This window comes from Ammospiza caudacuta, chromosome 2 (assembly GCF_027887145.1).
Source record: "Ammospiza caudacuta isolate bAmmCau1 chromosome 2, bAmmCau1.pri, whole genome shotgun sequence".
In the NCBI taxonomy this organism is placed as follows: Eukaryota; Metazoa; Chordata; class Aves; order Passeriformes; family Passerellidae; genus Ammospiza; species Ammospiza caudacuta.
In genome coordinates this window covers 82677684-82701002 of record NC_080594.1, presented here as the reverse complement: position 1 = coordinate 82701002, position 23319 = coordinate 82677684, and the positions used below count along the sequence as shown (strand labels likewise).

At 36.3% G+C, this 23319-nt stretch overlaps 1 protein-coding gene across 2 annotated transcripts in view; it reads left to right on the top strand.

Annotated features, from left to right (window-relative positions):
* The window catches only part of NALCN (sodium leak channel, non-selective), a 222683-nt gene that overhangs the window by 8577 nt on the left and 190787 nt on the right, over positions 1–23319 (top strand). For both annotated transcript variants that reach the window (XM_058824922.1, XM_058824921.1), the window contains exons 2-5: positions 1102–1248; positions 3531–3713; positions 21239–21322; positions 22926–23065. In XM_058824922.1, coding sequence (XP_058680905.1) covers positions 1141–1248; positions 3531–3713; positions 21239–21322; positions 22926–23065 — 515 coding nt within the window. In that variant the 5' untranslated portion in view covers positions 1102–1140. The remainder of the gene's footprint in view (positions 1–1101; positions 1249–3530; positions 3714–21238; positions 21323–22925; positions 23066–23319) is intronic.

Here is a 23319-nt window from a genome sequence, read left to right as displayed (position 1 = left end):
CTAGTGAATGATGTCCCTGCCCATGGCAGGGGAGATTATCTTTAAAGGTTAGATTATCTTTAAAGGTTTCTTTGAACTCAAACTATTCTATCTTAAACTAGTTTTGACAAACTTTTGCTTGTCACAGGGCAGTGTCACCACAGTTGGTCCAAAGTAAAGGTCCAGAACAAGGCCCCAAGATCTTGCTTTCTTCCTCCCCCTACTTTGCTGGAAAACAACAAAAAAAAAAAGTCTCTAAGGGGTTGTGATTCATGAACAATAGAATTGTATTTCAAGGGCAGACAGTTACTTCTCAGGAGAATGTATCTTCCTCATCTGCTTGGATTTGCTTAGACTCTGGGATCCATGAACTGTGTCTGTGGGAAAGTCAATACTAAGCTCTAACTCAACCTTACAGCTCTCATGGCGTGTCCCAAGCTGTGGCTCACATGGCTGAGCATACAGAAGGCTCAGTCAGTGCCACCCATGCAGGAATGTCCAGACACAGCCTGACCTTGTGGAAACAACACGTTTTCGTCACAGAGAGACAACTTTCTGGCTGTTGGATAGATAATTGCTAACATCAAAAAAAGTATTAGAAAAATACTTTAGAAAATACTTATTAGAAAAATAATGTTAATAGCAAAAAGGCTCTTCTGATTTTCAGTAAATAACATTAACATCTATTGGCTGCTTAACATTGCCTGTTTGCCTTTGGCATGTTGGGATTTATCTTAGCCTAGTGTAATAAATGGAAATGTCACCATTTAATTAAATGGCTCCAGGTCAAATTCATCCAATGTTTACTCTGTGTTGAAGTTCACAGCAATAGAATTCTTTGCATATTTTCAGAACAAATTCTTTGCATATTTTCAGAACAAATTCTCTATCAGCATTGCTAAATTTCTGGCAATTGTTTGTGTTGCCTACATTTGTGTAATTTTTTGGTAAACTAACGAGTGTCATGTCAGTGATTTATATTTAATAAAATCAATATCCTATTAGTAAGTACAAAAGAAGTGTGCATGAAAACAAAATGCTTTAGGTTATTTATAAAACAGTTTAAAATGCTTTGTAAAACTGCTGAAGTGAATTAATGTTTTCTGTCTCTTTTTCACCAAGGAGGTTTCATGATTATAGATAAAAGAAGTTAACTTCAGGATGCTAAAAAGGAAACAGAGTTCAAGGGTGGAAGCCCAGCCAGTTGCAGATTTTGGTCCTGATGAATCTTTGTCAGACAATGCAGATATTCTATGGATTAACAAACCAGTAGGTATCTCTTTCTGTAATTACTAATTTTAAGTGAAATGTAAGATGAGTTGTTGAAATATGACTTTCACAAAAATTCTGAATTAGATATTAGTCAGAAAAAAGTTTTTGAACTATAGTTGCTCATGTACCAGTTAAATTTTTGAAAAACATCAAAGACTAAACAAAACAGTTTCTTTTGGCTATTCCAAAATTAATGGACGATCAAGCAGTATTTTCCAACCAGTTCATCTGATTGATTTTTTTAAAACAGCCATCCTTTCAAGGTCTCTGGTTCCTAACATGTTCGTTGAAATTACAAGTTTATAAAAAATTAGCTTTTGGAAAGGATATTAAAAGGAGGATTTTGTTGCTCAAGTGGTAGCTATCAATAAGCACTTGATTTTCAAATCTCCTTTTAAAACATTTATGAATATAAAATTGTTGTTATTTTGGTTGTTTATTTTGAAGTACAGCTCTCATTTTTCTCATACCATTTAACCTAAAACCTGCCTTTGAGAAAAAAAGAGGTGTAAAAGTGTCTGGCAACTTGAAACTAGGGAAAATTTCATTAGGAGTGGAGTTATTAATAGACTGTACAGTATTAAGAAAATGTCTTTACCATGTAAATATATTTGTTATGAATGAATTATTTTTTCAGGAGTGAGCATGGATTCAGGATTCCAATATTGTGAATCATTTCCATTTTTGCAGAGAAGCCATTTTCACATTTCTCTTGGTGTATAATTTTTTAAAAGCAGGAAGTAAAATATTCTGAAATAATACCATTTGTTATCATTGCATTCATTTAAGAAAATCATCATCTCATTTGTAGCAAGGATGCCAGATCTCCTCAGCTTTGCTGCTGAGTTTTAACACCTAAAACTATGTAGTATGAATTAATATATGGGTATTGTCTTGTCAGTTATTTAAGTAGAATGTTTGTATTGGCTGCTGTAATAAACTCAAAATGTCATTGCAGATAAATATATGACGGCTATTTACCTACATTTCTCATCACACAATGCACGAGGTTCTCATGGAATAATTTTTTTGTCATGCTGATGAGCTACTTGTATATTGCTTAGTGTTTGTAATGCTGGCACTTTACTGTGTTAGAGAACAAGTTTTGTATCAGCCACACTTTAATACTTATGTTAATTGTTTCAGTTGAAACAAGGTTCAAAACAAAGTGGATGTTAAAGGGATGTTGGAGATCATTCATAAGGTGCATTCTGCTTCTAAATGATTAATCTGAGCCCAGAGTATGCAAATGACAGAACTATTCTATTCATGTCAGATATCATTAGATTTAAGTGAGTGAACAGTGAGTGTTAAATTAGGTAGCTGTCTTTTTGATATCAAAAGGTCTGAGGTACACTGTAAATGAGTCTAGAATTTTTCCCCAGATGAAAAATTTTGATAAATATTCTTCAGGTTTTTTTTGTTTAAAGATTTTTTTCTTGCTGAAGTATCTTTTCCTTTTTGTTACAATAGGTATGACCTTACTAACTATGATTCATTATACTTACCTGACTTCAAGATGTTTCAGTCATATTTTGATTTAAAAGGAAAAAATCCAACCCTAAACTTCCATATTGATACATTCTGCTTTTTAGTTACGTGTCCCTCTCTGACCAGCAATGAGGAGTGGGACTGAGTCCTAATTAGTAATAGAAATGAGCTGTTCTCCTATAGCAACAAAACTTGATTGGAACAAAAGTGAATCCTGAAAGAAGTAGCTGTTTGTGACATAGTCTCTTTTATATTCTTTTTATATTTGTTATTTTCATAATCAGAAGGATGCTTTGAGTCCTGTGACTCTCATTTATTTTTTCTGAGTTGTGAACAGATTTAAAAATAATTTCTTCTTAAGGGTTGAACTAAAATTTTCCACCAAAATTTTATTTAATCCATCCTCCCAACTTCAACTAATTCTACCTATTGTCTACCCATAAATTTGATGGGTTGTCATTTGAAAAGAAATTGAATTACAAGTGCCACAAAGTAGAAATGATAGAATCCTTATTCTCAGTTTCTTGGCTCTTAATCCATGTTTTCTGAGTTATACAACCTCACTAATAAAAGTATATACATGTCTATATATGTATAAGTAATTTAGAAATGTTTATTTTTGGTTGAAGACCTCTTATATGTGGATTGTGATGTAAAAGGACACAGACGTGGGTTTACAAAAGACTTCCAGGATAAGCTATGGAAACTAAATATTTGAGGGTTTTTTGAACATCAAAGCAATCTTGTAATGTCTCCTGTTTGGGTTTTGTTTATTTTTTTTTCTTCAGTGGGTGCACTCTTTACTACGAATTTGTGCCATCATCAGTGTTATTTCTGTGTGTATGAACACTCCAAAAACCTTCGAGCATTATCCGCCTCTCCAGTATGTGACATTTGCTCTTGATACTCTGTTGATGTTTCTTTACACTGCAGAGATGATAGCAAAAATGCATATCCGTGGGATAGTTAAGGTAAGCATTTAAACAGTATTCTCTGAGTGCTTCCAGTGATCTGAATGTATGCTAATGACATTTGGTATTTGTTTTTTAACTTGCCAGCTCTTCTTGCTATGATTGTTTTGAACTGCAGGCAACATCATGGCATATAAACTGGGATATAGTTGGATAAAGATGTAGCTTTACTGTGTATTTAATCCCCTCAAAATGTAATGCAAGCATTCATAGTAAAGGTTCCCTATTAAGAAAACAGTTTCATTTTATTAGTAGAAAGAATTAAAGGAAAAACAAGCTACATACACATTAGTAAGAATATTTTGTAAATGTTTTTTGGTCCATATATGGACTTAAAATTTTGATTTTTGTTTCATGTGGCTGGATGTGTTGTTGTATGTTTACCTAAATAAGAACAGGAGTCTTACTGTGAGCTAGTTGATAAAGTGATCTTGGTTTGAATTTTTTTTACCTTGTTGGTAAACAAAATACTTCTCTTGTCATATGACTGCTGTTGTTGCTGGGCTAATTTGTATAAGTGGATTGGAGGCTGCAAAATTGCAGAATATTTTAGTAATCATTATTTGGTACCATTATTTTATTGATTGTTTCTAGTCTTCTGCACAAAGATACAAATTTGGATTTCATGTATAAAATCCACTTGCATACCTTACTGACAATGCAATTATGGCACTACTGCACATAATAGTTAATGTGTATTATGTTATCCTTGCCTTTAACTCCTTAAATGTCTGGTGACTCCAGAGATATATGTACTTAAGATCTTAATTTTTTCTGACTTTGCAGATAGCAAACTCAGAAAAACTGAGCTATTGTATCATCACGCATAATGAATATAAGTGGTAAAAGTTTAATTGTCAATATTAATATTTAGAAAGTTACTGAGATAAGATGATTCTGAGAAAGTCATCATGGATTGTGTAAAGCCAGAGTAATCCTTTGTGAAGTGCTGTTTCTTGCTGCTGCCTGAGCTCTCTTGTTCAGAGATGTCCATGAAGAAAGTGAAGACGTGGACACAGGATTATGCATAGGGAATTAGTGACCATTGTGAACATTTGAACAGCGTGGGAATAAAAAGTTCCTATTACAACCAGAACAGCCTTTGCAGAAAAAAGGAAATGTATATATTAATGCAGAGAGAGCAGTGGCCAACAGTGTGACTTTTGTACAAACCTTGATTTCTGATCTTTTGAATATGCAAATAGCAATTTCACTCACAGTGAACACCTAGGGTCTATGAAAGATATGCTGCTGCATAGCCTGGTGTCTTTTCTGGGTTGTTTAAATTTGTGGGTTTGTGAGAAAAGAATATTAAGGATTGCTATTGTCCTTATGGGGGACTTTAACTTGCTAGAAATTACCTGGGAGCGTCACACAGCTGGAACAACCTTCTTAAAAAACCTGGATGACAACTTTATGGAACAGGTCGTAAGAGAGCTCACTCAAAAGGATGCTCTCCTTGATCTACTGCTTGTCAACAGAATCAATCTGATGAATGAAGTGGAGATCAGCAGCTGTCTTGGCAAGAGTTTAAAATCTCTGTTGACAAAAGGAAGAATGACAGCAAAACCTCATCTCTGGACATGAGAAGAGCAGACTTTAGGCTGTTCAGGGAGTAAGTAAGTGAGGTCCCCAGGGAAAATGTTTTTTGCAGGTGCTGGGGTGCATCTGTTCTGGTCACTTTTTAAACATCATGTCCTCATGAAACAGGACCAGGCAATTCCCAAATGTCAGAAGTCAAGAAGACTTGGCTGAACAAAGTCTTCTCTTGGAAATAAAGCAAAAGAAAAGAAAGATGTATGACGAGTGGAAGCAAGGTCAGGCGACATGGGAAGATGTGAAGATACTGCTTGTCACTGTTGGGAGAAAATTAATGTGCCAAAGATCAGCTGGAGTTAAACCTGCCAGAACTGTGGGGGACAATAAAAAGAGTTTTTTCAAGTATATTAATGGCAATAGGAAGTGTAAGGATAACATCAGCCTTTAACAGGATGAGAATGGTCACCTCACAAACAGGGACATGGACAAGGCAGAGGTGTTTAACACATTCTTTGCCTCTGTGTTCAACATGGATGATGGACCAAAGGGATCTCAGCCTCTGAAGTGGAGACCATGACTATCAGAATTATCATCTCCCAGTTATCCCTGAAAATGTTCAGGATCTGTTGCTCCAGCTGGATCCCTACAAATCTATGAAGCCTGATGGGATATCGCAAAGAATCCTCAAAGATCTGCTGATGTCACCAAAAAACCTCTCACAATGATTTTTGAATGGTCTTGGGAATCTGGAGATGTCCCAGCTGACTGGAAGCTGGCAAATGTTGTCCTGATTTTCAACAAGGGCAAGAAGGAGCATCCCAGAAACTACATGCCTTTCAGGCTTACTTGAGTGTCCAGTAAAGTTATGGAGAAGATTTTTTTTGGAGGTATTGAAAAACACCTGAAAGACAATGTCAGCGCAGCTTAGTGAGGGGAAAGTCCTGCTTATCAAATCTGATTTCCTTTTTATGAGAATGTAACCCAGCTAGCTGATCAAGGGAAGCCAGTGGATGTAATCTTTTTGGATTTCAGTAAATCCTGTCTCTCACGGGATTCCTCTGGACAAAATGTCCAGCACACAACTGGACAAACGGATCATGTGATGGGTGAGCATCTGGCTCATTTTGGGCGCACAGGGTTACAATCAATGGGGTGACATCAGACAGGTGACCTATGACTAGTGGGGTTCCACAGGATTCCTCAGCTCTGTGGTCTTCAACATCTTTCATTCTTTGTTGACCTGATGCGGACCCAAGACTGGAAGAGATACTGAGCAAGTTCACAGACACTACACAACTGGGAGGAGCTGTTGTCTCCCTTGAGGGCAGGGAGGGCCTGCAGAGAGGCCTCATCTAAATTGGGGGCTGGGCAATCACAGCCCATAAGAAATTCAGCAAGGGAAAGTGCTGGATTCTGCACCTGGGATGGGCCAACCCTGGATGTACAGTACAGACTGGGAATGAGATGCTGGGGACCTGGGTGTCCTGGCCTACAGAAAGCTGAATATGAGTCAGCAGTTTTGAGTGCTACATTGTAAGAAAGATATTAAACTATCAGAGAGTGTCCAAGGGAGTGCAACTAAGATAATGAAGGGCCTTGAGGGGCAGACTTATGAGGAGTGGCTGAGGGTACTTGATCTGTTCAGCCTGGAGAAGAGGAGACAGAGGGGAGATCTCACTGCAGTCTACAACTTCTTCATGAAAGGAAGAGAAGGGGCAGACACTGATGTCTTCTTTCTCGTAACCAGTGACAGACCTGAGGGAATGGCCTGAAGTTGTGTCAGGGGTGGCTTGGGTTGGATATTAACATCCAGAGGGTGTTTGGGCACTGGAACAGGCTCCTCAGGGAAGTGGTCACCAGCACCAGCCTGACAGAGTTCAAGAGGAACATGGATAGTGTTCTCAGGCACATGGTGTGACAGGGCTGGGAACTGGACTCGGTGATCATTATGGTTCCATTCCAACTCAGCTGATTCTGTGATAGACTAGACTAGACTAGACTAGAATAGAATAGAATAGTTTGAAGGGACCATTGGAAGGGAACTACAATCATAATCTAGTCCTACTGCCTGACCAATTCAGGGCTGACCAAAACTTGTAGTATTTTGCTAAGTACACTGTCCAAATGCCTCTTAAGCACAGGGTTTGGGCATCAACCATCTCTCTAGGAAGTCTGTCCCAGTGTTTAACCACCCTCTTTATGAAATGCTTCCTAATTACCAGTCTGAACCTTCCGTGACACAGCTTTGAACCATTTCCATGCATCCTGTCACAAAGAAATCAGCACCTCATTCTCCACTTCCTCCCTTTAGGAAGCTGTAGAGAGCAACAAGGTTTTGCCTCAGCTTCCTGTTCTCCGAACTAGACAGACTTGGAGTCCTTAGCTGCTCTTCACAGGAGGAACTTGTCTCTGATTGTTGTATGATGAGTTTGTCTTTGAAGTATGCGTGATGAGTCTGGGCACACAGAATTGATAGCTGTCTGGAGTTGGTCCCATTGCCTCAATTCATGTTATAAATGTATCGATAACAACATGGATAATTTCTTTTGCGCACTGACATTTTGCTCTTCATTTATTAGATAAAAATACAGTAAAATAGATTCTATATAACCTATGTTATGCAAAGAGAGTTTAAGTAGAAAATGGCTGTATTTATTGTTATTTTAACAATTGAGGATTTGCTTAAAACATAATGTCTTGTAGCATTCATCTGTAAATATAATTACATTGAAATGAAGTGCCTTCTTTGGTGCTATTTGGGGAATTGTCTAAGAATAACTTAGATGTAAGGGACCTCCAGAGGTCATCTGGTCTGACCTGCTGCCCAAATCAGGTCCAGTTAGATAATGTTGCCCATAGCTTGGGTTGTCCAGATGAATCTCAGGATTCCTCCAAGGATGAAAATTCCACAAGCTCTTCAAACAGCTAATTCTAATACTTGACCAACCTTATGCAAAAAATATTTCCGGTAATGTTTAATCAAAATGTTCCATTTTTCTTTCAATGCTGTTCAATAAATAATTTTTTTAGTGAATTATTTGACTTATTCTTTGGATTATTGTTTCTAGGGAAAATACTAGTTTAATATTCTAATTTTGTCAAAAGCATATTGATCCATGGACTGCCAAAGATAGTGGCAAATTAAGTAAATAAGGCACTGTTTAGAAACTTATTAGCATTTATTAAAGATGGTTGTATGTGAAACATCTTTATATAAGGCAATTTTTTACTGCAATATTCTAATTTATATGAATTCAAGTCCTTTAGTGAGCGTAGTATCAATGAATGCATTGCAATATGATTCTACTGAACTTTACAGTGAATCAGTATTTCCATAAATTCTTGAGGAATTGAAATGCTAAAAAAACCTTTGGACCATGATTAATGCAAAATTATAGTCCAGCAAGAAACCTAATTTATGGAGAAGTTAGGCACCATCCACTTAAGTCCCAATTATTAACAATGTAAGTATAGCTGAGCTAGGAAGATTTTGAAAATGTCTAATTAACACCTTCTGAGGACAAATGAAAAATACACTTCCTTTGGTTTCTAGGGCATTTTAGAAAAGAAAAGTAGTTTCTGAAACTGCTAGCCTTTGGTCTGTAGAAAGTTTCCCTTTTCCATGTGTTAACTAAATGACAAAAGAAACCAATGCCTCCCTCCAAAATTTTCTCACCCCAGCAGAAAAGTTAAAGTGAAATCTTGCAGTGGTATTGTGTCTTTTATTACTCATGTTTTCTTCTGGTTTATTGTTGCTGTGCTTGTAAAATCTATCCAAACTTTGGGCTGCCCATGAAGCTACTGACACATGTCATGAACAAGTGGAGTAATGCTATTAATACATCTGTCTTTACTTTGAAACTTGTATCTGAAAAATTAAATTCAGGCTGTAATTTCTTACTGATTGAAATATCATTTAAAGCAACGTTCTAGGACAGTCTGCCTAATGTTTGTCTCCATTGTTAAAAATATAAGTACAAGCAGTAAGAATTCGCAGTGTTTTGTGAAGTTTTATGTGAGACAGAGACAGAATTAGAGTAAGTCAGTTTGTTTCTTAGGACATATTCTTATGCTTGCATTCTAAACAATTATCTATTTTAAATTTAAAAAATTCTTTATTGAAGAATGATGGCTTGCGATAGTAAATGTAATAAAAATGTAATGGTTAAAGCTAGTTGCATAGTTGCAAATGCGTAGTTAAATTTGACATTGGTATTTTCATGATCTTTTCAGTTCAGAATTCCATTTCCTTCAATTGATCCTAGATTTGTTCTCATGCTCTTTAGTTCCCAGAATGTAAACAGGGTTCAGTGACTCTCTGTTTCTGATTCCTGTCATGTTTCATGCTCCTTGGTCAGAAAGAGCTTTGCCAGAGTCAGCTGCATTAAGGAGGTATTGTCTGTCAAATGAAAGCAGATCAATCTCCTTCATTTTATCATCAATAAAATTTAAAGTGCTTTCCAAATTACATGCAGTTTATGTCTACTGCACAACTTAGTGATTGACTGGCAGGCTTCTGAGAGCACCATGAAGGAACTACTCTTTGGGTCTGTCAAAATAGTTCATGAGTCAACCTGGAACTTAACTGACAAGTCTTACGGTCTCTCAGAATCAAAGTTCACATTGATGTGCCCACTCATATGTCACTTAAGAGCATGACTGTATGTGCTTGACAATACAGTCTGTTTTCTGATTCAAGGAAATTTTCATAAATTATACTCCCCTTGAAAAAGGAGCTGGGGTGGAATTGAAGAAATGAAGGATAACTCTCAAGCCTAAAACAGATGTGTTGTTAGATGAGCATTGGACTTCTCAAAGAAATAGAGCATCCTAACCTGTGACCGAAGGTCTTTCTTTCGTTTAATCAGTAGAATGAAAAAACTACCTTATGCTTTCTAGTAATGCGTCTTCTGAAGGTCATCTCATATAGGTATGACCAAGGTAAGGATACCTTACTTTAAAGGTATCTTTTACATTTATAAGAAGTATTTATTTTCAGCTTGTGTGTGGGGAGAGAGAAATATTCCAGGTGAATTGCTTATATTAGACACAGTTGCACTGGTGTCATTATGTATAATAAAATAATCAAAGAGGAAAATGTGCCAAAAACTGTAACAAAAAGGAACCAAGTAGCAGTTATCTCAGATGATAATACAGCCTTTAGGGAATGAAAGATGAGTGCATGTAGTTTTGTTCCATAGACACTGTTAGGGTGTATGAAATTTTCTTCATTAGACTGCATCCCCCTTGCAGCTTCTAATCACTGTCAGTATGGTATGAGAGAACCTACACTGAAATCATGTTGTGAAGAGAAGGCATGGTTTATCCTATCCTCCATTAAGAGAGTTACATGGTAAAAAAAAAAAAAAAAAAAAAGTGAGAGTTCTTTCTCCTGTCTGTTAAAAAAGCCTCTTTGACACTTAATGCTGAAAATGAGAATTTTTTTTATACAATACAAGCACTGCACTGAATTTAATAGAAATATCCTATTTTTTACTGTGCAGTTGTGACACATGTCAGCTAACAAATAGGATTGCAAAAAGTCTTAAGTAATGGTCCTTAACATTTTCCCCATTGTTAAATCAATTACATTTACAGCAAAACTTTTGTACTAACTGAAGTAGTTGTAAGTGGATTTGTCAGAGTCTTATTTCAGTAGTACTGTGTGCTCTTCACTGACTTCAGAACTCCTGCAAGGGGCAGAAGTGAATGGTTACACCATTAGCTTTCTGCATTTTTGGTGAATTCAGACAGAAACTGTAATTAAGCTTCTTCTGCTACCAAAACAGTCTCAAATAGATGGGAGCAGTTTAGTTTGCTGCTATCTAGTACTAAAACCAACAAAATACTTAATTACCTGAAATCAGTGGGTTCCTGCATGTCAGGTTTTTCCAGGCAGCATTTGTCCTATTCAGAGAGAACATTTTCCTCATTATTTTTCTGATATGTTCTTTGGTTGATGTAGTTGCTGTCTGTCTGCTCAAGAGGAGAGAATTTAGGATGGAGCTTGCAAAAACTAAATTTTTACACTTAAAATAGTAAAAGAAAAATAATATTCATCAGCACTAACTTGAGGGACTGCAGTGGTCTGAAATTAGTTGTCTGTGTCCAAAGTAGGCTTTTTCAGAGGATAATTTATCTGGGTTTTTTTCCCACTGATAGAAAGGGAAGCTTAAAGCACACAGGGTAACACCTCACCTGTAGGTATCTCCCAGTCAGCAATTTCTCTAACTTGTATATTTATTGTCAGTGGAAAAGTGGGGACTACAAAAAGTATACACACAATGTGATGCTAAATTTTTTAACATTTATGGCATAAACTCATTTATGCTTAAATTAATTTCTTCCATAATCATCCTAATTCATAACTTTGTCTTGAGTTATCGGTTACAGATCTGATGTTTACTGCACTTTATGACAAGTTTCTGTTTTGCATTCTTTTCAGTAGTTTTAATTAACATGCCATTTTTATCAAACATGAATGGAGAAATTCTGTTAATCTTTCTGATAAGTGATGGAAATATTAATAGGATTATGGTGAAACATTGTCAACTGGCTTAACAGCTTTTGGTAAGTTTGTCAAGGGTGTTTCTGTTGCATTACAGAATGAAAATAGAAGATTGAAATTTTGAAATTAATTTTACTCCATGACTTTAGAAATGCTGTATACCCATAGTTTATGCATGAGTTAAGGATAGGGGAGTTGTGTTCTTTTCAAGGGTTGGATAGTAAAACAGAATATGTGGCTCCTGTCATCCAGCAATAACATGCTCTGATGTGTTTGTGATATCTCTGCTGGAAGCTCCATCTCAGGATGTTCAAGTCACAAATAAAAGCGAGAGCCTTGACCTTGAGGGTAGGGACATAACCAGTGGAATAAGTGGCAAGGTTAAGAAAATCTTGGGATGCTTTGACTAAGTATAGTGAAGGGGAAAAAATAGAAAACTACTTACCTGTGGTCATAAAAAACTTACAGAGCAAACACAAAAAAGACCATTTGTCATAAGATTTGAGTTTCTGTTTTACCCTATGCCTTGCAATTATAAGATGAAAACTACTTATCCTTGTTACAAGTTCTTTTCAAAAACAGATGTATATTAAAATACACGTATATATTTGTATATTAAAAAATGGAATTTTATACTGTCTATAATGTTGGAAACCTAGTTAGTGCAGGTTCCATGTTATCCTGTGTTGGCAAATAATAGGCTATTTTAAATTGTTTTAAAACTTAATACTGGAATATTTTAGTGTTGGAGCTGTGATTGTTAGTTTTAAATATTATTTTGTATAAAAAGTATTTATATCCATTATTTGAATACAAGAGTCTACAAAAGTTGATTCTTCTGTCTCACCTTTTTCCTGTGTTTGTTGCTGCTTTGCTAAGTGTCTACAGCCATCGTAAGGACATCTGTTCCCAGGCTACTGGGATTGTGTTGCTCATAAAATACTCTGCTGCTGTTTCCAGTCACAGGAAATTAAAGAAATTAAAACTGATTATCATGAGGAAAAGAAATTGGAAGTTGCCTGCAGCATGCTGCTAGTTGGGTGTTACTGCCTGTGGGCCAGGGAAGGTTAGAGACCATGGCTCTGGAATATACGCACCTGTTTCTATGGTTACTTGTGTCTGGTTTATTGGAGTGTTTATTACAGGAAAGTAATGACTCATATTACACAGTGGGGCTTTTTGCACCATTTTTGCATTAACACATTAGAAAATCAAATGCATTTAAATTATTTGGTGAAAGTACATAAGCAGTATTTCTAAAATAAAAATGGTATTTATTCTAACTGGTCAAGGGGTCATGGAGGTTTTTAGTGAGAAATTATTCCGGGGCATGGATTGAATTATGTGTTCATATAATAAAATACTTAGTGACTTACCATGGTGATCAAAATTTAACCTAAAAGCTACTAAGAAAAACTGAATTTCACTGAATTTCATAATGTAGCTAGAAATATACAGACCAATTAGATGAACAAAACTTTACTTTTTGACAATGTTGTCTTTTCCGTCTCCAATAGCACTTTCAAGGATTACTTTCTAGTTATTCTTCATGAAAACAGCTTTATTGAGGGATATTTTAAATGTATTACTTCATGTCAAAGTAAAATGATACATATATCAGGAAAGCAGTGAAACCAACATACTGGATGACATGTTTTCAAGTAGCAAGAGAGAGAAATTCATTCTTAATGTGCCTTTCTGCATTGAAATTTGCATTTTCAAGAAAGTCTGCTATACTAAAAAATCATATTTTATTTTATTTTTCTCCCATGTTGTCTTCTCTCTTAATTTGAGAGGATCAAAAAGGACATGAAGATAAACAAATCTTAATGGCATCCAAATCCCTGCTGAAAGGAATAAGAGCATTTCTGTGCAGCTGTATTTTCATGAAAATGATGAAATTTGTGTGGGATTTTTAAAGGAATAAGCCGAATGTAAAATTGGATTTCACGGTATTGTGTTTTCCACCATTAATATAAATATGGATTTCTTACAGCTATACTAGGATTTTTGTTTCAATAAACTTTTCCTGGTCTCTGTAGTAAAAAAAAAACAAGTATTCTTCAACATTTTATAATGCCAATTACCAAATGATACAATCCTCTTTCCGGAAAGTGCCTCCTTCTTATGTATTCCAATCCTCATCATTGTGGATTTTTTTCTGTTGAATGAAAGCTTTGAATGTCAATCATAAATCAGAGTTTTGTCATGTTAGATGAGACTGTTTGCCTATCAAAACTTCCTGTTCAGCCTCCAGGCAATATTTGATACTGCAAATTAAAAGCTTTCACCTTGAAACATTTGGATCCCAATCTGCCTATTGCACCCACCATAAACACTGGAGCTAGGGGAGGGCAGAATACTGCTGAATGAAGCACAGCAGTGTTTATTTCACATCACCTCTCTGAGACTGCAGAGTACTTCCAAGAATGAGCAGATGTCCATGCTTGTGAAACTAGATGTAGAACTGTAGTTAACCCCACAAACTGGCATTTGGAGGAGATTGGCTTAGATGTCCACAAGTAGGGAACAGTCTGGGTTGGAAGGAACCTGAAGAGATGGTCTGGACCACCCTCTTGCTCAAAGCAGGGCTCAGAGTTCTTCAATCAGGGTTTTGTGAAATTGAGTCTTAAATATTTCTAGCAAAAAACATGCAAACATTTCTCTGGGCAACATGTTTGGGTGTCTGACTGCTCTCACAATGGAGATTTTTTTTTCTGTGCGCTTCCTGGAAACAGTGAGTGCTGTACCATGTAGGGGAATCCTATTAATCCTCCTGATCAGCCACTTCTAGATTTACTGAACCCTTAAGATGTTCCGGGAAGCCAAGTCAGCTAGTAAGACAATACCTGGGGCACTGATTACAGATGGCTAATGAGCAGATGGAGAGGGAAATGAAATTCAGGCTTTCAGTGCAGTAACCTATAAACTCTCTGCAGGGCATGTTGGCACCCTGCTGCAATGGTAAGGTGGTTTATCAAGAGAGTAGCCATATACTATATCAGCAAAGTTCCCTTCCTCAAGGGTTTAGGAGCCATATTTCTGTTGGACATTAGCATCTCTTCTCTATGGGCTAGATATGAAGAATGTGCCCAGAGGATCTCAATAGTGGTCAATCCAAAGTACTTGACACTGAGATGCTCTAAAATTTTGTGGGTGACACAGGTGGTCTGTTATGGCATTCCTTTCCACTGTATTGTGGAAACAGTTATTCCCTTCAATACTTTCATACTTTATGAAGTGAGTTGGGTAACACTGATGCTTGGCCCTGGTTTGGGGCTGGGGGGGGGGGTTGTGTGGTCTTTTTGTTTGTTTTGTGGGGATTGTTTAACTTACCAGTTTTGGTTTAAAACACTGGTTTTTAACTCTTACTAATTCCCCTACCCCGTATTTTTTTTTTTTTTTACAGAAAACACTGAGATTATTATAGGATTATTAGCAAGTAAAATGGTCCCTGTTTGTCCATCTGAAAGTCTGTAGTTTTGCTTCACAGCCAGAATTGTTTCTTCCTTTACAGTCTTTTTGATTGTTTTTTTTTTTTTTCTGTTAAAAATAACATATGAAATGTGAACACTATAGTTTAATATCCACCCAGTATGATATGAAACATGAAATACTAAATTTAGTATAGTTAATTACATATATTAACAATAATCTAGTTTGCCTTAAAAACAGGTTTGAAGTTGTTCTTTAGTGAATAGTTGTTTAGCCTTGTATCTTTATTGGTGTTTCCTAAACAATCTGAAAATCTCAACAAATTCAATTCAAAATCAATTATTGTAATGATTGCAAAGGATGAAGTAGTGGTTCTTTAGTGATTATAGGGGTTTTGTAATAATCAATTGAAACCATGTTGTTGTGTGTCCATAGCATGTGTGGCATCATTCTCTTTCCCAAAGGACTAGCAAGAGCTGTGTTTCATTGTATTAATTAAAAATAGAGTAATTTTGGGATTTGTGCTGTAACATCTAATGATTTTTTTCCTTTTTTTCTAGCATAGAACAGAAGATTACTCTCAATATTACATTATCTATTAGGAAAAAGATAAATTATGTACTATGGAACGTGTTACTTAAAGCATCTGATGGTGGAGCAGTTCAGTACAATGCATGAGTAGCTACAAATTGAACTTGTTTAGTTCAGTAATGATAAAGTTATGATATTATACTTGTAGCCATTCAGAATTAATTTTTACACAGAAATTGTAATTCCATTGGCTGTTTCAAGTCAGTTGCTGTTTTGTGAGTATATTTTATATAAGTTCCTTCTTTATGAATGAAGATACTTTATCATAAAGAAGACATGCAGAAAGTGAGAAGTTGTGTCATTCCCACATACATACATTGTTTCTTTTTTCCCCCTAATACAGAGTTTTAAAGTAAATATATTTTGAGTTATTTTGAAGTGATCCTATTACTGTTGTTGAGGACAAACTTAGAGGTGAGCAACTCATTTAAAATATTTCAGTCTTTCGTTAGTTATTAGCATGGTCCTAACTAAGCAATTCACAATTGCGTTTGTTTCCTGCCCTTTGTTCGACACATGAGGACACTAGTGAAATAGTTTTAGTTTGAGGGATGGAAAAGGAGAATTGAAAACAGTCAGATGCAGTTTTCCTTCTTGATTAGGCCAGATGTCTTCATTGTCTTTACTGTGTGAGTAAAATATTGAAAGTGTTGGTCAGGTTGGGGGCTGGACTGGATTGTCCTTATTGTTCTGCTACTAAGCAGACTATAAATACAGGTTTTTTAGTAAATAGGAAAAGTTTGAAGCTGAACCAAAAATGTAAGGAATGTATTCCTAGTCTATGACCAGGTAGGAGATACATATGTATCTGCATATGCAAGGAGAGAGAGAGGTTAGGCAAGGTGCTCCCTTGAGCTCTGATTTAATTTTGTGTCCCACTCAGACCTCTGTGCCCTGCAGTGTTTGTGTGGAGTCAGAGAGTGGGGGAGGGAAGTTTGGTTTCCCTAACTCAGCTGTGCTCTCTCTTCTAGTTTGCTTTTTCTGTTATAATGAACACAGCATCTGGAGGGAAAAAAAATACACTCCCAAATTCTTAATTCCTCTATTCCTTCTATTTCATCCTGTTCTCTTTTTGTTGCTCCTAAAAATCTCCATTAATTTCAGCCTCTACACCTTAATGCTTGTTTGTAGTGCTTTACAAAGTAGTCCACAGGATGATCCGAAAGACGTACCAGAGTTGATGACATGCTTTGTTTAACTACTACCAGCACATGCAGGATCCAGTGATCATGATAGAATGGCACAGTAGCTCATTGTTACTGAGCTTGTTGGTCTCTCTGTGTTATCAGTATAGTGCAAGAGTTCTAGTGTCAGTACATTGCAAAGGTTCCACATTGCTAGAGCTTCATACCTCCTTGATGTCTCTTGTAGGCAGCTCCTCGAGGCACTGCCTCTTCCATGTCCTCACAGCAGCCAACTCACTCCAACTGCCCTCAGTCAACCAATCCCCTCTTTTATAACACTCTACTGATTGGCTACAGCTGTGGCCTGTTAACATCAGGCCTGCTCCTAATCCTTAATAATTAACCCAGCTGCAACTCTTTAGGGGATAGGATTACTTTCTATACTACCTTTATTTACCTATATTCTATTCCCCTACATCTCTGCATTCTTTCAGCTATCCTATTTGTCAGAGACTGTGAGGAAAAGTGGGAGACTAGGGTTCTAATGAGAGATCCAACACTGCAGGACTCCTTTCCAAATAATGGTAAATCTGATTATTCAGGGCAAATATCATATTACTTCTTTTATTTAGCTTTCAGTCATATTACTTCTTTTATTTAGCTTTTAGACAGTGTCAGGTGGAAAGAGGCAGGAGGGAAGGGTTGAGAGAACAGGTTGTAGTCAGGGATGAGAGGGAAACAAAAATTTCTGAAGGCAAGCAAGGAGGCAGAGGAGGCTGTTGATTTGCAGGGACTTGCTATTCATCCCAAGGTGTTCCTGAGGTGTTAGGAGACAAGCAGGGCAGAAATGACCTTGGGCATGTCTGTGCTGTCATCTAGCTAAGCTGTCTACCTTACCACTGAGATACTGAAATCACTTGAGAAAATTAGCAGACAAGCAGATTGCTTTATGCAGTTTGGGGATTAATTTAATAGAGATTTTGTTTTCAGCAAGGTTGATAATGAAATAAGCGTTTATTAAAAAAGTGCAGTCTGTCTAGTCTTCCTTTCTTATATGAGTTAAACCCTAGTGGCTCTCATGGAGTGACTGCCTCAAGTGTTATTAGTTCTGTTTATGGTTCTCTCTATATTTTGTACTGACTCACATTTTCAATGCATTAGGTCTTAATTTTTTTTTCCACCTGTGAACTTGTTAATGGTTATTCAGGGCACCTAATATTGGCTACAGGCATTTTATCTTTAATGTGCTCAGCACAGTTGAGAAAGTGAATCTTCCGACACCTTGTGGTGCTTTATTTTGGAGGAGTGGCAAATGATTTTGTTGTCTAAATAGGCTGTAAATTGTGTTGCTGGAAAAGTTTTCAGGACTTGCTGTGCACATCAAGAATCCACTATCCACTGTAGGCAGTAGAAAGTCGGCAATTTTAATGACTTTAAGAGGTTTTGATTAGTGTACAAGGCTTCTTGTCTACAGTACTAATCCTTCATGTTCTGGAATAGTGCATTCAGAAAAAAATGCTAAATGAAACTTCATCAATAATTCTCAGATTTCAGCAGATACAATGGAAAAAGGTTATGGGGTTAACACATTGCAATACTTGAGCTATTTTAGGTACAATGTCACCAGAGGTATTTAAATGTCATTTATTTGTATTCCTTTCCAAGTCTAAGAGCTGTCATTGACCATGAGCATGGTATTTCAGCCTAAAGATTTTTTTCAAATGTGAATGAAACTCACTGTTCATTGCTATTAATAAAAATTCTAGCCTGTGTTTAGCCAGAATTAGATTTTTCATGGAAGTAGCACCTATATTCTGATTTTTGCATTAAGCAGAATGTGGTCCTGCCTTAAAAATGCTTCCAACAGCAACTAACATGCCCATGTCAATAGACAGAATAAAAGCATTAAAGATTTCCCACCACATCCATTGCCAGACAAACAGCAAATGACATTAATAGGATTTAGCTATAGCCTCTCTACATCAAAGTGGAAAGAGTCAGGAGCCCCCTTAAAAGGAGTAGTTTCTCCAGATGTAATTCAGGTGCACGGAGTTTCTGTGGGTGATGCTGAAAGCCGCCCTTACTGGGAGGGTGTAGCGGTGGAAGCAGGCTGGGTGTGACAACGAGAGCACTGAGCTGCTGCAGCAGCCTAAGTGGTGAGAAGACTGGAAAGGGTCATGACATCTTCCTTTGTAAAGAGAAAACAGCAAAGCTGCTTCAATCATACCACATCTATTGTGGAGAGAAAAAGCAATTTCTAAAAAAAGATTTGGCTTTCAGGGAGAACTTGGTGGGTTATTCAGAGGAGGATGAATACAGGGACTTCTGCCTAAGTTCATGCTCAGATCTGCACAGCAAAACTCAGGGAAGACTTTTTGTTTAGACAAAGGGTGCTTAAGAGGAGAAAAGTAATTTTCAAGGAGTTCTTCAGCAAGAGAAAGACCAATCAGCATTTTTGTTCAGAGCCACAATTGAAGGACTCAAGTAGCATGTTGATGCAGATCTCATTGGAGATTCGTTCCAGAGAAAGAGATTTAGAGTGTGAGTAGCCGATCTCTGTGGAGAAATAACATGTTTCTGCTTCACAGGTACTGAGCATAACCACTAAATAATTCAGTTCTCTCAGCCCTGAGTGAAGAGTTACTGATTAGCTCAGAGTTTATGTGGGGAACTAAGTCTACTTTCTTCAGGAATGACAGGCTAGAATTATGACGCAAAAGTTTCTGTTTTGTTGCTTCCCTGATTTGCGGTCTTCCTCCTCATAGTTCTTGAATTGAGAACTTTAACATCCTTATGTGTTAAAAATCTTTGTCCAAAAATAGTGCCAAAGTTCTCTGTTCCCTACTTCTGATTTGAAAATCACTTACTGTATTTTCCCAATTCCCTAACAGTTCACTTCTACTCTGAAGAATTTTTGCAGCTGAAATAAATTTTTTAAATGTATTTTGTCTCTATTTACACAATATATCATGCTGTCACCTATTGCAAGAAATAATAAATCATTTTTAGGATAGTGCATGCCACTGAAAATATTAGATTAAAACAAAACATCTTTTCTGTGCTTTTAGAATCAATGACAATGCTGAGACTTTAAAAAAATATTGAAATAACTATAACTGAGATAAAGAAAAATGTTTATAAAGCCAGGACTCACATACAAGGCCAAAGTCCAGCAATGGCTTCAAGATTCTTGAGACATGAAAATAATTTTTCCCCAACTAGACTGTGAAAAATGGATGTCAAACATTGCCATTTGCACGTGGAAGATCACTTAAGATGACCCAAAGAGCCTATAAGACAGGGAAGACTTATTAAATCTGTGGGAAACTTCATTTAAAAAGGTGTGATTTTGTGTCCTGAGATGTGCTGTCATTTTCTCTGCATATGTTTCTACTTGAATGGGATATCCACTTTCCTTAGGTGTATTTTTGTCTAGTCTCCCTTTCAACAAGCTTCATCTCTCTACATGCATTTTTCCCCAACTTCCTCTGTGCTCCACAAGGTACACAAAGCTATCTAACACTCAGCCAAAATACGTCTAATAAATGTAGATATTTTTAAGTTCAATGTTTGAAGTGAAGTGTCAGGCATTAGCAGCCCAACAGAGAAGTGTTTTTATAGCTTGCAGTAGAGGGCATGTTGTCAGGAATGGTGTGGAACATGAGGTTATTGAAACATGCAAACTGGAACAGAGGTTGAGAATAGTGCAGAGTAAAGGAAACTGAGCTTGGATGCAGAATTCTCCATGCTGCCTTTTAGGAGTGATCTCTGGATTGGACTGTCACCAAAGCCATGTTCTGATGTTACAGTGGTTACTGTCAAGTGCTTTTGAAATAGCAAGACTTCTCCAGAGCATGGAACATGATTGAGAACTAATGAAAAAATGAATGTAAAATGATACTGATTTAATTGAAGCTGTTCAACAATACTGAAATAATTGAATAGCACAATACTAGATTGCCAGCATTTTACACTGATCTTCCTGTGTAAATATTTTATAATGGAAAATACAATGGAAAAGTAAGTCCAGTGTTCATTTTTTTTGTGTGATTTTTGATTTACAGCAGTCTTTGTAAGGTTTTTTTGACACAAACTTAGAAATGTCATGCAAGAATGAAGTTAGTATTTATTCACCCACACAATGTGTATATATTTCCAGTATATTCTGATCCAGATACTAGTCTTTTGGAGTCTTTGAAAAGTGGCTTTTTAAAAATGCACAGGAAGAGCTGTGCAATTTTAAAGACATCTTCCAAGAGCTCTTACTTACGAAGTTTGTAAGTTCTGACAATAAACAAAATTAACCTCTTAGCTTTCCTTTCTTGTAGGGTGATAGCTCCTATGTAAAGGATCGTTGGTGTGTGTTTGATGGATTCATGGTCTTTTGTCTTTGGGTGTCACTGGTTTTACAGGTAATCATTTCACTTCCTTTTACAGTTAATTTAATTGTATTTTAAATTAAATGTAATTTAATTTAATTTAATTGTGAAAAATACATGGCGCAATCAAATAAATGTGATTTGTGGAAGTAGACTTGTACATGGATCAAATTGTTTTAAAAAACCATGCTGAATCAACAGATTTATTTTGCACATTGCAGCATATCTGTATTAGTAGTAGAATTTATCTTGATTATTTTTTCTTATTTGATCTGAAGCTTGTTAACATAAACCCTGTGCAGACAGAAGGAGAAAGAGGATCTTCAGAGACACATTTCTCTCTTACTCCACATGACAGTTGTACTCATTTCCATCCAGTGAGTCTAGTAGGTGCCATTGTGACTATCTCAGGCACCTAAGGGAGAATTATTCCAATGGTAGATGTTTGCCATTCTGTAGTTGTAATGATATCCTGAGTGGAGTGGTTTCATACAGTGTCACTCATACCTAACAAGCCATTTTTCAAAACTCATATTAAAGCACAATGAAAAAAACCCAAAACATTTGGAAGCAGTTTGAACATTTTTTATAAAGCAAGGAACTTGGACTTTTTCCAAAAAATTGCAGCGTTAAGGTATAGGGGAAATTTTGTCCTGCAAATCAATCAGTCCTTAGCTGTAGCTGGTTTTCTGGATAAGAACAGGTTGAAAACTGTGACATTGAGCTTACAATAACATAAGGATTGTAAAAGTTCTGTAGTGATTGCTGTTAGGCACTTATAAAATTTCTGACAATTTTAACAGACATTGTAATTTTCCGCTTTTTACACAGGGGAGACTTTGGTACATCTTGTACACATGCAGAAGGAAGGTTGATTGTTACAGATAAGAACTGTACATTACCCAGTTTATGAATTGCCAGGTTCTCTCTCCATTTTCTTAGTACTTTGTACAAACATTAAATCAAGCAGTTACTCTCCAAGAGTGAGAGACAAGGATTAAAACAAGATATTTGCACCCAATCATTCAGCTAAATACTCTTTATTGAATGCATAACCTGTCAGTGTATTGAAGAAATGGTTCCCTGTCCTGTGCCTTGGCTGAAATTTATATTGTAAGTGTAGTCTAGGAAATGTACAATTTTGTTATGCACTGGGAATTAAATGGAGAACTTATAAACATGTTGCAACTTATAGGCAGTCTGTATACATGTACTTTTATATCACAGTAAAAATCTCAGTGCTGTGCAATGTTAACAGATACTGATTTTCATATTGAAAATATATTAATACTTCCAACAATGTTGTGAGAAACATGTGGGGTAGGACTGGCACAGAAACAGGCAGCTGGCACAAGCTTGCATAGTCTTCTTGAGTTGTTTGTGACTCAAACTTAATGAACATGGGCAGAGTATATTTTCTGATTTTCATTACGGTAATTTAGAAGTGAGTTAAAGTATTTGGAAATACTTTTCTTTCTAATAAGTGTGGTAGAAATAAACTGTAAAGTAATCCAAGATTGAAAATTAAAATAAAAAACATGTATAATATTAATACTTTTAAAAGCTCTGGAAGTGAACACAGGAGCAGGACAGGACAGGGTCTTCGAGACAAACTGTTGATTCTTTTCTTTGTTAGGTGTTTGAAATTGCTGAAATAGTTGACCAGATGTCACCTTGGGGCATGTTACGGATTCCACGACCACTCATTATGATCCGAGCATTCCGAATATATTTTCGTTTTGAGCTGCCAAGAACTAGGATAACAAATATCTTGAAGTAAGTAAAGCTGTTGTCTGAAAAATAACAAAGCTTATTTATGTTTTGACATAAAAGACTGACTGTATAGTCAATCAACGACCCTTCATGCTTAATGGGCGTTTTTCTCCCGAGTTTTAGTTCTGGCTAAAAAATTCTTGTTATTTTCTATATTTAAGGAATCATTAAGTTTTTTAGAAAACAATCAGAAGTTTCAAATGTCTAAATAAATTTTTAAGTATTTTTGCTAATAAATGTAGCCAGCAATTTTCAAC